Source organism: Canis lupus, chromosome 13, assembly GCF_011100685.1.
Source record: "Canis lupus familiaris isolate Mischka breed German Shepherd chromosome 13, alternate assembly UU_Cfam_GSD_1.0, whole genome shotgun sequence".
Taxonomy (NCBI): domain Eukaryota; kingdom Metazoa; phylum Chordata; class Mammalia; order Carnivora; family Canidae; genus Canis; species Canis lupus.
The window spans coordinates 12,878,987-12,892,799 of NC_049234.1; the positions used below are offsets into that span (position 1 = coordinate 12,878,987).

The window sequence follows — 13,813 nt, forward strand, 5'->3', positions numbered from 1 at the left end:
CATGTTCTACCAACTAAGTCAGTCAAGAGCCCCCAGAACCAAATGTTTTAAATAAGTTATTTGATATATTTCTCCTAACAACCTTACAAATTATACAATATTATCTCATGCTTAGATACAGAAAACAAATTGTGTAAGGTCACGTAGCTGATTTTAGTTTTTTTCTTTTGTTTTTAAATCATTGATTATAGTTAAATATATTTGGTTCTAAAACATGGGCCTTAAATTGAACACCAATAAAAAAATTAATTTATTAAAAAAATAATAATAAAATAAAATAAAATAAAATAAAATAAAATAAAATAAAATAAATAAAACATGTGCCTTTTTTTCCTGTCTCCTATACTAGAAATTATCAGTTGTGGTCATATTTTTAACATGGATGTATCTTGATTTTTTGTATATCATAGATTCTTATGGAATAACTTTGTTTTCCATAATATCTTGGTATTATGGGTAAAAGTCTAGTTGTATCCAACTCAATTGATAGTGAAGATTTTCTTTCTTAAGAAATTTTAAAAATACTAAATATTTGTGTTATTTTTAGGAGTGAATGTATATCCATTTATTAAAATTAATAACTTAGATTTAATGTTAAAATGACAGAAAAATACTAGTTCCACTAAAAGATAACATGTAATGCAAAGTGCAATGCATGTTTCCAGTGCTGAGATTCTTTTTAGAACACTTTGAAAATGGGACACCTGGGTGGCTCAGCGGTTGAGCATCTGCCTTTGGCTCAGGTCATGATCCTGGAGTCCTGGGAACAAGTCCCACATCGGGCTTCCTGCATGGAGCCTGCTTCTCCCTCTGCCTATGTCTTCACCTCTCTTTCTCTCTCTGTGTCTCTCATGAATAAATAAATAAAATTTTAAAAAATCACGTGCATTAATATGCCAGTATTTACTGGCACATTTACTAGACCCTCTGTATGTATTGTGATTAATTGAATCTTCACAATAACTTATTGAGTTAAAAACAATTATCCAATTTTAGTGATCTAAAAATCAAGGTTTGGCTTGCAGATGATGTAGTAAGAGGAATTGAACCCAGGTCTACTCTTCCCTCTGCTTTGCCTGTAGATATGATTATTCAACCAACCTGAAATATACTTAATTAGGCTATAATTGATTCCATGAAATATTTTGGCTCAGAAGGACTATTTGTATATATTATGACATATTCCATGCTGAAATTAATATTTCTATGACCTATCAATATAGAAACCTATTGGAAAGAAACAGGATTACTTTAGGCAAGGCATATTCTTAGTGAATGCATACTATACTCTGGTCCTGCTGTCTCTTTCAGTAAGTCATTGAAAAGCATGTATTTAATACTTTACCCCAGTGATTAACACCTATCCTTTTGATCTATGGTTTTCTATGTCCTTTGGTTTTTCTCTGTCAGGATTTTGGTTATTTCTTGTTTGGCTCCGGGAAATTTTCCATGTTAATTTAATGAATTTTCTGGCTATATACAGATTTCTCTTTTGCATTGCTCTGAATTTTAAGACAATATCATCCCTCTTTATCTTAGGCTTTCTATAAACTTTCCTGCCATCAATTATTTTTTATTTCTCTCTGGCATAATTAAGCCCAAAGTGTATTTCTCCTTTTATTCCCTTTATCCTCTGACAGATGAAACCATCACTTCAAGAATTAACTGGCTGTTCTGTTATTAACAGAATGATCATTTAATAGATATGTACCTTTTCTTTATTTCTTATTACAACATTTTGAAGTAAAGAATTTCAATTATCCCATTTTAGAGATGAGAGACCCTAGAGAAGTTAAATGGCCTGTGTAAGTCAGATAGCATACACATATATTCTAATATGCGAAAACATTATTAGGAAATTTTACTGTGGAAAAATTACTGTGTGTAACAGACACCAAAAATCCATAATTTTAATCATCATATCAAAATTGTTGCTTTTTTTCACTGAAATTCATAGTAAGAAACATACATTATTTCATTGCAAATATACACATACACATCTACATGTATATGTACACCCACACACACACCACATGGGTATATTCATTGTATTTTACTTATCTCTTTCTATATAAAGCTGAGAATGTTCCACAAAATGATGTTAATCTTTACTGTGTTCTTTGAATTATAATATTTTTCTCTTCTTTTTATGTATTTATCTTTTATTTTATTTTATTCAACATTATTGCAATTATTAAGATGCTGGTCACGACCCAGTGAATTGATTTTATGACTCACTGGTGGTGACCCATAGCTTGGAAAATTTGCCCTAGATGATATCATCGCATGTCAATTTTGTACAATGCTTTAGGATCATTCAGCTGACTAGGGAGTCTGTGGTAACTTTCCATAGTGATATCATTGTTTCTCTCTCCTTACTGAACCTTTTTTTTTTTCCCACTGTATATCCTCATAGAGTTGTATGCAAGCATATGATTTTTAACATGCAATATAATTTTATTTAATTATAAAATCCATTTTCAAAAGCTTGAAATAAAATTTTCCATGGTCTGCAATTGATCTATATACATTGCTTTATTTTAGAATGCTCTGTTTTTCATTAAGTAATTTTTAAACCTCTGTGTTGGACTTTCTTTTTAACACTCAGATACGGATTTTGGAAAGGCCACAGGTCACTAGTTCCATGAAGTGGCAAACTGGTCCTTGTTTTGGAAAATCCTCCTGATATTTATCCAGAAATATATATTCATGAACCACCATCATCACAACCTGCTCCACTGTTAACTGAGGACTCCCACAGTGTTCACTGGATCAACTTTTCAAAATTCTGAATGGGCTATTCATTTACTGTGGCTAAACGTTTAGCAAATTCCACTCTCTATGTGAGGATGATGTCTTTGTTTCTGGTGCTCCTTAGGAACTTCCTTAATCTCAAAAACATTAAGTCTCTTCCCCTTGAATATATTTTTCCTAAAACATTTTCTAAGATCAACATTCTTTTCTTGGTTATGATCACTGTCAATTCCTGCATCAAACTGAATCTAATGCACTGGTCCATACCAACTCTAGCTGTGGTAAGTATGGCAACTTGCATATCTGATACTTTGTTTTGAAATTAACTTTGGGTCTTCCTCCATTTTACTGTGTCCTTGAGCCTTCCCCCTGCTGCTAGAGCTGCCTCAGAAGCTCTAACATGTCTGTCACTTTTAGGCAACCTTAATTTTGAGGAGAAATGTGTAGTTTGGATAAAGATTTATCACCAGTTCTTGATAATATTTAAGTCACTGCATTTCTCTATTTTGTTGAAATGTCACTTTCAGTGTGTTCATTCTTCATTTACTCAGCCAATGAGTATTTAAATGGCTTTAAATATTTCCTGATTCTATATAATAGTATAAACTCAGCAAAACAAACAAAACAAAACAAAAACAAAAAACAAAAAAACAATGTGTCTTACCGTGACAACTTGGTAAGGCTCTATTCCATCCAGGTCTTCCATCATCTCCCATGATACAAGTGAGTGTCGAATAACCTTGAAGAACATATCCAGCATCACAGTAATAGGTGACCGTTGACCCTAATTTATAATCCATTCCAAGTCTGGTACCATTCATTATATTGCCTGGGTCAAAGCAGGATTCTCGAAGTTTTGCTGAAAAATAATGTTGATATAAAACGGATTGTTTTAAGATACTATTTTCTTTGAAACCTTTAATATTTCTTCATTTCTATTTCTAAACAGATGGAAAAGTACCAGCACCCTTTCTGCTCTGCTGGAGGGCTCAAAATACAAAGTAGCCCATAAATATCTGACATTTTGCTAATTCATATTGAAAAGTAAGAGAATAAAAACTTCATCGGTTTCTTCAAGATTAGTATCTAATATATAGTCAAACATAGGGTTTTAGAGTTTATTATCAATTATTATGTATTATCATCCATGCATAAATATTTCAAATGAATTATTGTGAAAAGAAGCAGGACTTCTTTCTTAATTTAATATTGCTTTATTTAAAAGCTCTTCACCCAAATAATGTAGACTCATTCCATGTGACTGAACAGAGAAATGATACTACTGCCCATGTTGAGCTCAGTTCATTTCACCACTGGGAGGAAGGCAAAAGACACTTTTCTCTACCCTGAAATCATTTTGTGTCATCTCTCTTCTCTAGACATCCCCCTCTTTCTATCAGAGGTCTGCCCATTATAAAATAGCAGCAAAATCTTTATGACATCCAAACAATGATCATTTGGGCTGAGAGTCTAGGTTAAAGTCAGGTACTTTTAAAGCTAACACTAACAGACACGTTGAAAATTAAGTCCATTCACAACAAAGGAACTGTAAGTTTTCTGTGCATCCAGATAGTGAACTAAAGAGAGTGCCAGAACATTTTAAAAATGCGTAGAGAAACAGAAAGATCAGTTCATCCATTTTGGGGAATAAGCTCTAAAACAAATTGTTGTTAAAAGATCTGGGCAATGCCTTAATATTTCCATTTTATCATTATTATTAGAGATTCCTTAAGATATAGTACAAAAATGTAAGGGCCATCACAGGTTCAGTATAACAAATGTGATTTTCTACATCAGAATTTATTTTATGTTAATGGGAAGCCAGGAGGTGGGTGTATCTCTGAGTATGACTCATGGGATCACTGAAATTTAAGTAAACAATATCTTACTGTTTGGCTATCATAGAAATTATTTTATTGTAATATATCCAACTCTGATTAATTACCACAGTGGAAATATATTTCTTCCATGCATAAAACTTTACAAAGTTCAAAGTACTTCAAGATTCCCAGGAAATGAGGAGAAATTCATGCTTTAGAAAGAACACAGATTTCTCCCAAATCAACTAAAGAGGAAATGACAGAATCAAACGTTTAAGTGATTTCAATAAACTATCAGAGGAATGAAGTTCTGCTTTCTTTCCTTCCTTCTTTTTTTCCAATAAGTACGTAAGAGCCCACACTACCCAACAAACTCTGGAAATACAGCAGTGGATAATCAGAAAATATTCTGGCCTACATGGCATTTACAGTTTACTAATCATATTAAATAAATGCTTGTAACTGTAATGATTATGGAACAAGGAGAAGCATTCTGGAACCTTCCTGAAGAATTGACATCTAAGCTCGGCACTGAGAGAAAGGAGCAGACTAGGAAAAGAGAGATGAGTACTGTGAAGAGGACAAGTGTGCAAGTCGAATAAACCTGATACCTGAATTTCAATACAAAGCTAAATGACTTGATCTTCTCCCAAGTGCACCTACACATGTGCACACACATGAAATGTGCACCGTACATACTGCATTCAGAATTCACAACAAAATTCATTTATCAATCCAACAAACCATATATCTTCCTTAGTAGTAAAATATTCACAAGACACCATTTTCCAAAAAGAACCAGCAGTGTGAATACTAAATTTGGCTATTAAGAATGGGACTTTATATTAAAAAAAAAAAAAAAAAAAAAAAAAAAGGAAGAATGGGACTTTAGTGTTACAAGAGTTGGTTTGTTTATTTTTAAAAGGAAAACTGCACTTTGAGCCTTTCCTTAAGCAAGCAGGGAAACAAACATAACTTTTAGGCAGATCAGAAACCTAGCATTTATAGCTGGCCCTTGTGAAACTGAGAACAGTCTCTTAAAGGCAAAGGAAGAATTAAAATTACTGTTTAAAAGGATTCACCTCTTTGGCAAGTGTAACCACCTAATATTATCTTTGAAAAGTTTGCTTTTTCCTTCTTTAATGTTTTCCCAGTAGTTTCAGTGACATATCAGTGAATCTATAGACAAATGTCCTACTTTTTGAGGAAAGGGAAACATGCTTCTGCAACAATTTTATATTGCTAGTCTCATTTTGAGAGGATTCATTTATCTCATTACTGTGTTCACATACTATGTCAAATCCTCAGTGAGTAGCTTTCTATGAATAATATTGTCCTTGTTTATTTCCAGATCTGCCACAGCAATTATCCGGAGATTTTGAAAATACCTGGAGAATCCTTATGCAAAGGTCTAGGCAGTAGATGGAAAGGTGATTTGAGTTTTGAAAAAAATTGTGAGGCAGACAGGTTGATAGTATTCTATTTATGAATAATTAATTTTATTGCCTTCACAGTAGTGTGTCTACTGAAGATATCCTAGGCAAAAGACTCCCTTGTCTTATATCCTCCAAATAAAGCATGTAAGATGTAAGTACAAGCAATAAAGCTTATATCTTATCTATGGTTTTTTAAAAAAAATTTACAGAACATTACTATTTAGAATTTTTCCACCAGCAACTTAAGTATCCTAAATTCTTATTTTAATGAAAAAAAAAAAAAAAAAAGAATTAGAAAGCCAAAAACTGTGCCTTGGAAGAAGATTCAATTGGAAAGAGTAAAGCTGTATCATGTTCTTGTTTCCATTTTATTCCTGAAAACAGATGTTGAGATTTTATATATTATATATACATATAAAATAAGTATATCTATAACTATGAAGTTTTTGTCATATGTTGCACAAGACATAGTGATAATTATGCTTATTGAATTCATGTAATGATTGATTTACTAATAATTTTTTTTTCTGGGAGAAAAAGAACTATAAATATTTTTATTGTTAAAGGAATTTTACTTCAAAATTTATTACTACATAGAGCTATAAGCTCATGAAGAGACCATTATTATGAATAATGTCAGTCTATGCATAATGAAAAGTAGTTAAATGTTACTTTTGGTTTTGTTTTTTTTTTTTAATTTTTTTTTAAATTTTTATTTATTTATGATAGTCACAGAGAGAGAAAGAGAGAGAGGCAGAGACATAGGCAGAGAGAGAAGCAGGCTCCATGCACCGGAAGCCCGATGTGGGATTCGATCCCGAGTCTCCAGGATCGCGCCCTGGGCCAAAGGCAGGCGCCAAACCGCTGCGCCACCCAGGGATCCCTACTTTTGGTTTTGAAGGGTGACCAGAGTATATAATATCCAACTGCTTGTTATTTCCAGGATAGTGGACATCTGTGGTTGGGCATATACCAGCTAGCATGAGGTCAGCAACTAGGAACTAAACTCTCTTCAAGATGTATATGCATTATATTTCCTTCAAGTGATCATAATCATTCCCAAGAGGCCTTCCTATTGGAAGCGCAAGAGTTCACATAGGCCAGATGTCCGAGGGGACTTTTAGAGAATAAGTATAAGCCATGCATGTATCTCTTTTATTTTGGAAAGTATTTTTGCAATGGAAATTAAATGATTGCCCTCAGAATACTTCAGGGTAACATTGAAATGTAATAAGTTGCTCTGTGTAAAAATATATATCTTAATTTAAATTGGTATATTAATTTAGAAAGTAATTTATGATACTTTTAAGGTTCTTAGAGCAGGTGTCTAACTTATACTGTATATAAACAGCTAGTAATAAGTCTTCCACTATATATATTGATGTGCATAAATTCACATCCCCTGCCAGCTAAAGCACAGCTGCCAGGAGGTCTCCTTCAGTAGCACAAAGCTGTATTTATTTTCTCTCCATCAAAATCAATTTATTTTGTTAAAAGAATACAAATATTACTACTATATGAGTCACATTTGTATAAATGTTATAATTATGAATATTTAAGACATACTTATTAACATTATAATCTAAAATGGTCTTAATATTGAAATAATGTAAATGAGAGCACTGTTTAAACTCTAAATATTTATTCAACTGTAAATGTGTTAATACAGTATCTCATTGAAATTACAAGGAAGACTAAGCCTGATTTAAACTCTTCATGACACCGAGGTTCCTTCCACAGTTTGGCTATTGTGGACATTGCTGCTATAAACATTGGGGTGCAGGTGTCTCAGTCTTTCACTGCATCTGTGTCCATAGACAGATAAATGGATAAAGGAGCTGTGGTCTAAGTATACAGTGGAATATTACTCAGCCATTAGAAATGATAAATACCCACCATTTGCTTCGATGTGGGTGGAACTGGAGGGTATTATGCTGAATGAAGTAAGTCAATTGGAGAAGGACAAACATCGAATGGTTTCACTCATAAGGGGAATATAAAAAAATTGTGAAAGGGATCATAGGGGAAAGGAGAGAAAATGAGTGAAAATATCAGTGAGGGTGACAAAACATGAGAGACTCCTAACTCTGGGAAACGAACAAGGGGTAGTGGAAGGGGAGGTGGGCGGGGGGATGGGGTGACTGGGTGACGGGCACTGAGGGGGGCACTTGACAGGACGAGCACTGGGTGTTATACTATATGTTGGCAAATCGAACTCCAATTTAAAAATTTACAAAAAAAAAAAAAAAACAACAAAAAAAAACTCTTCATGGAGACACTGTTTTAAAATTATCCAAACATCTCCTTCAGCCCTGAATGACTACTTCTCTTCTCTAGTTTCCTATTGTCTACAACATAAAAGCATATCCGCAGATTGCTTTACATAGCATAAAGTGCTATTCTTTCCAGAACCTACGTTGGCAGGGTCGGCAGGGTTGTATTTTTGCAATGTTCAAATACAGCATTCGTTCATTGCACAACTACTGTGTATATTTGCACACAAACGAAAATAAGATTCAATGTCTATCTTCAAGGGGGAAATGGAAAGATATGTAGGAATACAAGTAATCGTAACTATACTCTGGTGTGAGCTCTAATAGAGGTAGGTGCTGCTTTTAAATAAAAAGCCTACTAAAAACATTATGTATTTAGAGTGCGTCAAGACTTAAAAGCTTTACTTTTTAGTGCCAACAGAACATGCTCAAGTGAAGGTATAGGACATATATTACAAATAATAAAGGAAAAACTTTTTACTATCCAGGGCCTTCAATGCATATCTCAGGGGTTTTTTTGGGCAGTGCATATTTCATGAAAATTCTGATGTGACTCTCTATGGCAATAATAGACATAAGGAACTTTATTAATTTAAGAAACCAGAGAATGAAAGAGGTAACAGCTTTCAAAATAAGAATAGGAAATAAAGAGGCTGATGAAAAAGATATACCCAGGCAACTTTGAAGTGGGGAACGGAACTTCCCTATGGATGAGAGTTATGAGGACTAGTCCAGAGAATTAATTAGGTTGGATTTAGGGAGTGTCAGGAACTTGAAGTTGGTATAAACATCAGAAAGAAATGTTATCCAGAGTATAAAAATAAGACTTTGTGAAATTGTGTGTAAGTGGGTATTGGTTTAATACCTGAGTATGGTGGGGACTTATTGCTGGATTCAGGGAGAAAGACTGAAGTTTATGGCATGATTATATATTTCTCTGTGTTTGTACTTTTTTTCTACTTTTATTTGCCTTTATTCTTAGTAGCCATAATAATTTTATTAATTTAATCATCTGATCCTTAGTTTTATCATCTGTAAAACAAGGGTAATAATACTTATCACCTAATTCTGTTCGTTCGGTATTTTTGTTGCATTTATAAGTCTGCTCACAGGAAGGTTAGAGATGATTCATTAAAAAGAGCTGATAGGGATGCCTGGGTGGGTCAGCGGTTGAGCGTCTGCCTTCAGCTCAGGGCATGATCCTGGAGCTCCAGGATCGAGTCGTACATGGTCCCACATTGGGCTCCCTATGAGGAGCCTGCTTCTCCTTCTGTCTGTGTCTCTGCCTCTCTCTGTGTCTCTCATGAATAAATAAATAAAATCTTAAAAAAAAAAAGAAAAAGGAGCTGATCAGTGTACCTAGAATAGAGTAGATACATAATGAATAATTTTCTCTTTTAAAAACTTGTGTTTCTGGCTTTTTTCCTATGGCAGCATAAATCTTAGATTTTTGGAAATAATGGGACATGGAGATGGATCAACCTGAGAAATAGGAATGCACCTACCGTGAGCTAAGAAAGATGGAGAATAGCTTTTATCTCAAGTGCTTAACTACATGGATTTAGGAATGGCTACCTGGAATGTTAGGTAGAGAAAAGATTGTGAAGTCAATTCTAGTTTCCACAAGACGTAATGCTGGAATCCATTAGTACTATTTGCCCTGAGAATGGTAGAATTGGTGGGATTTTCCCTGTATCTTTTCTCCTAGTGATCTCTGGAAATGTTTTACAATAGGACCTAGCTTTACTGACTTGCTTACAGTTTTCTTTCCTTTCTTTCCTCTTCTCTTCTCTCCTCTTCTTTCCTTTCCTTTGTTGTTTTTTGTTTTTTGTTTTTTTTTTTCCTTTAAACTAGGTCTTATTTACAAGCCTGTTAGCTTGTAGATACAAGTAGCTATTCTTAAAGAGCAAAGTTCTCTTTATAAAATGCAGAATAAAAATGTATCTCTAAGATTTCTTACATTTCATTAATGCTATTATTCTAGGTTTCTAATTATGACTTGATTTAAAATGAGAAAACACCTCTTGAATTTGCTCAAAACCAATTAAATAATTACCATCTAATTATGATATGTAGGCACTATTGTAAGAAACTAATTGTATAGCCATGTATAACAGAGTTCTTGCTCTGAAGAAGCTTGTATTTCAGTGTATTTGTAGGGAGTTAGTGGAGTAAATGGGGATGCAAATAGTAAATACACATGCAAATAAACAAGAAAGTATCAGGTAATGAAATTACAGAAAAAGGAGTAGAAAGCACAAAATAAGATCTGAAGGCATATAAATATAAATGGAGTAAATTCAATGCACCAATAAAAGAAACATACAACTCATATGTACCTGAAAATAAGTTCCCATAACATATAAAACAAAAATGGCCAAAAATTTAAGAAAAAAAATTAAAAATTAAGAATTGTAATAGATATTCCCAAGTGTCTCAATAATTGCTTGACCAAGGAGGTTTTTTAAAAAATTAGTGAGGATATAAATATTTAAGAAATTAATTAGCTTAATTTAATGGATATATATAAATACCTTCACCTATCAATTAAATGTGCTCTTTTTGCTTCGCATACAGGGAGAGTCATAAAAATTGACCATACCACAGGCCATACAGCAGTCATGACCAGGAATTGGGATCATACATATCTTGCTACAGTGCAAATAAATTAAAAATGTATGATTACTTATATATTGAAATTAATTGATATTATTTCTGAGTAGCTCTTAAGCAGAAAAAAATAATAATGCAGTGGTACTAGGACAAGTTTAGAATTATTGATAATGAAGCTCTACATTTTAAAACTTTTGCAAAGCAAGTAAAGTGGTACTTAGGAAAAATATATAGCCACAAAAGTTCATAATAAAAGAGAAAAAAAATCTGAATATTAGTAAGTATTTATTTCAACAAACTTTAAAAAAAGCAAAAGCAAATCCAGAGAAAATAGAAGGGAATAAATATTGTCAATAAAAGCAATATTAACACATGTTAAACAATGTTAATAAAAAACATACAGCGACAAAGTAAGAAAATACTGCAAATATTTTAATGTCAGTAACCTTGAAAATTTGGATGAAAATAATTCTTAGCAGATTTTCAAAAATCTCTGAATGTAGAAAACTTGGATAGATATAAACCAATTAAATTCTACTCCCTCAAATCACTAAGTTCCTATTGTTATAGGAATTTCTAGCAAATATTTAAGAAACAGAACAAACTATTATACAAACTATTCTCTCTTATACAAACTATTCTAAATACTAGAAAAGTAAGAATTCTCCCAAAGTTAGGGGGTTGTATAATCTTGATCGAAACTAGACAAAGACAGTTATAAGGAATGAAAATTATAGATTAATCCCATGTTAAGAGATCAAAGACAATAAATTTTAATTGATGTTAATAAGCCCATGGCAATATATACCATAATTACAAAAATTTAATATTTTGATGCACTGAAATCAGCAAAATATACTAGAAGCAAAAAAAAAAAAAAAAACCCATAGCAAATTGCTTTTATCCTATGAATGTGAAAACATTTTAATGTTAGAAAAGTATAATATAATTTACCAAATGAAGAGCTTTACAAAGGAAAACCATGTAATATTTTCAATAGCTGATGAAAAGGCAGTTGAAAAAATTGAAGCCCATATGGTTAAGCAATTTTTAGTAAATCAGGAATGGAAGGGAACTTCCTATAATTGATAAAATTACATATAGATAGTGTAACTTTTGATTAAGAGTGTCCATTCTGCACACTCTGAACGAAATCTTAGTTCTGCCATAGGATTGGGCAAATTACTTAACGTTACTGTGCTAAAACTTCTTTAGAAGTAAATGATTTTTGTATGTATATAGTCTTAAAAAGTCCCTGAAAACAAGGAGTTAAAAAATGTTAGGTCTTATTAACATTACCTCAACCAATAGTAAGTATCATACCTAACAGTAAAACATTAGATGCATTCTCTTTAAAATCAGTAATGACCGAAGAACAATGGCTACCACTGTCTTAATTTGATAGTACTGAATTTCTTACCCTATTCAGTAAGCAAGAGGATGAGGGGTGGGTGAGCATAAAGACTAGAAAAAAAAAAAAATCACAAGAAACAACAAACTAAAAAATAAAACCAGAACTGTTACTGTTTGCATAGAAAATCCCAAAAAATCCATAGAAAAAGTATGATAACAAATGAAATAATTAAGCAGGTTTGCTAGGGATTAAATAGTTACAAAAATCCATTTATTAGATACAACTGTCAATATGACTAATTACAATGGAAACTACAAGATATTTAAGATTTAGATGAGAAAAATTTATAAAGAAATGATAAGCTATTACTGAAAGACAATGAGGAAAGCATGACTAAATTGAGAGATATGCCACAATAGTAGATGAAAAGATTGAATAACATACATACTTCAATTTATTCCAAATAATTCATAAATATAATGCAATCCCAATCAAATTCAACAGGCAGAAATAACTTAATTCTAAAATCAAAATAGAAGTTATAAAGGTGAATAGACACCAGGACAGTTTTTGTTTTTGTTTTTTAAATTTTATTTATTTACTCATGAGAGACACACAGAGAGAGAGACAGAGACACAGGCAGAGGAAGAAGCAGGCTCCATGCAGGGAGCCCAATGTGGGACTCAATCCCAGATCTTCAGAATCACACCCTGGACTGAAGGTAGCACTAAGCCACTGAGCCACCCGGGCTGCCTGACACCAGGACAGTTGTGAAGGATAAGGTGGGGTACTCTGCCTACCTCATATCAGTACTTATTTTAAAGCTATAGTAGTAAAATTCAGAGAAGTCTTGGCCTGGGGATAGAAAAACTGGCCAATAGAACAGACTGGAGAAGTCAGAAACAGTGATAAAGAGATTTCATATTTGACAGCAGTAGCATTGTCTTGTCAATAAATGGTGCTAGCATTGATTATTCACTCAAAAAAAAATAGATTACTAGCCTTCACAAAAATAAACTCCATATATATAAAAGAGATTAAAAATCAAAAGCAAAACTTTAAAACTTTAGAAAAAATTAAGGAAAATGCCTTTATGATTTAATAATAAGGAAAGATTTTTAAATCAAGGCATAAAAAGCACAGACCATGAAGAAGAGGAAAGGATAAATATTGATATTTAAAATTTTTGTATAGGAAAATAAACCAGAAATAGAGTGAAACTGTTTGCCAAAGTTGGTGGTAAGATTTTTACTACAATATGGAAAAAAAATAAAGGATTATTATCCATAATAGAAAAGGGTTTTCTATAAATAAAAAAAGAAACAGGCAACCTACTAGAAAAATGTGCAACAGTAGAAATATGCAATTAACAAAAGGAAACCTCGGTATGAAAATAGAGATGTTCAACTTACTAGTAACTGGAGAAAAGAATAATGACATGTGATAACATTTAATACTCATGAGACTCACAACTTTCAAGGGTGATAAGAAACTTTCTGGTTTCTCAAAAATGGGGGATTTCTTGAAATCATAAATTGAAAAGGTATCTGCACACCATGCAGA

The 13,813-nt window shown here is 32.6% G+C and overlaps 1 protein-coding gene across 2 annotated transcripts in view; it reads right to left on the bottom strand.

The window, feature by feature from the left end:
• CSMD3 (CUB and Sushi multiple domains 3) overlaps positions 1-13,813 on the bottom strand; it is a 1,311,859-nt gene that overhangs the window by 242,825 nt on the left and 1,055,221 nt on the right. For both annotated transcript variants that reach the window (XM_038555367.1, XM_038555366.1), the window contains one exon: positions 3,419-3,613. In XM_038555367.1, coding sequence (XP_038411295.1) covers positions 3,419-3,613 — 195 coding nt within the window. The remainder of the gene's footprint in view (positions 1-3,418; positions 3,614-13,813) is intronic.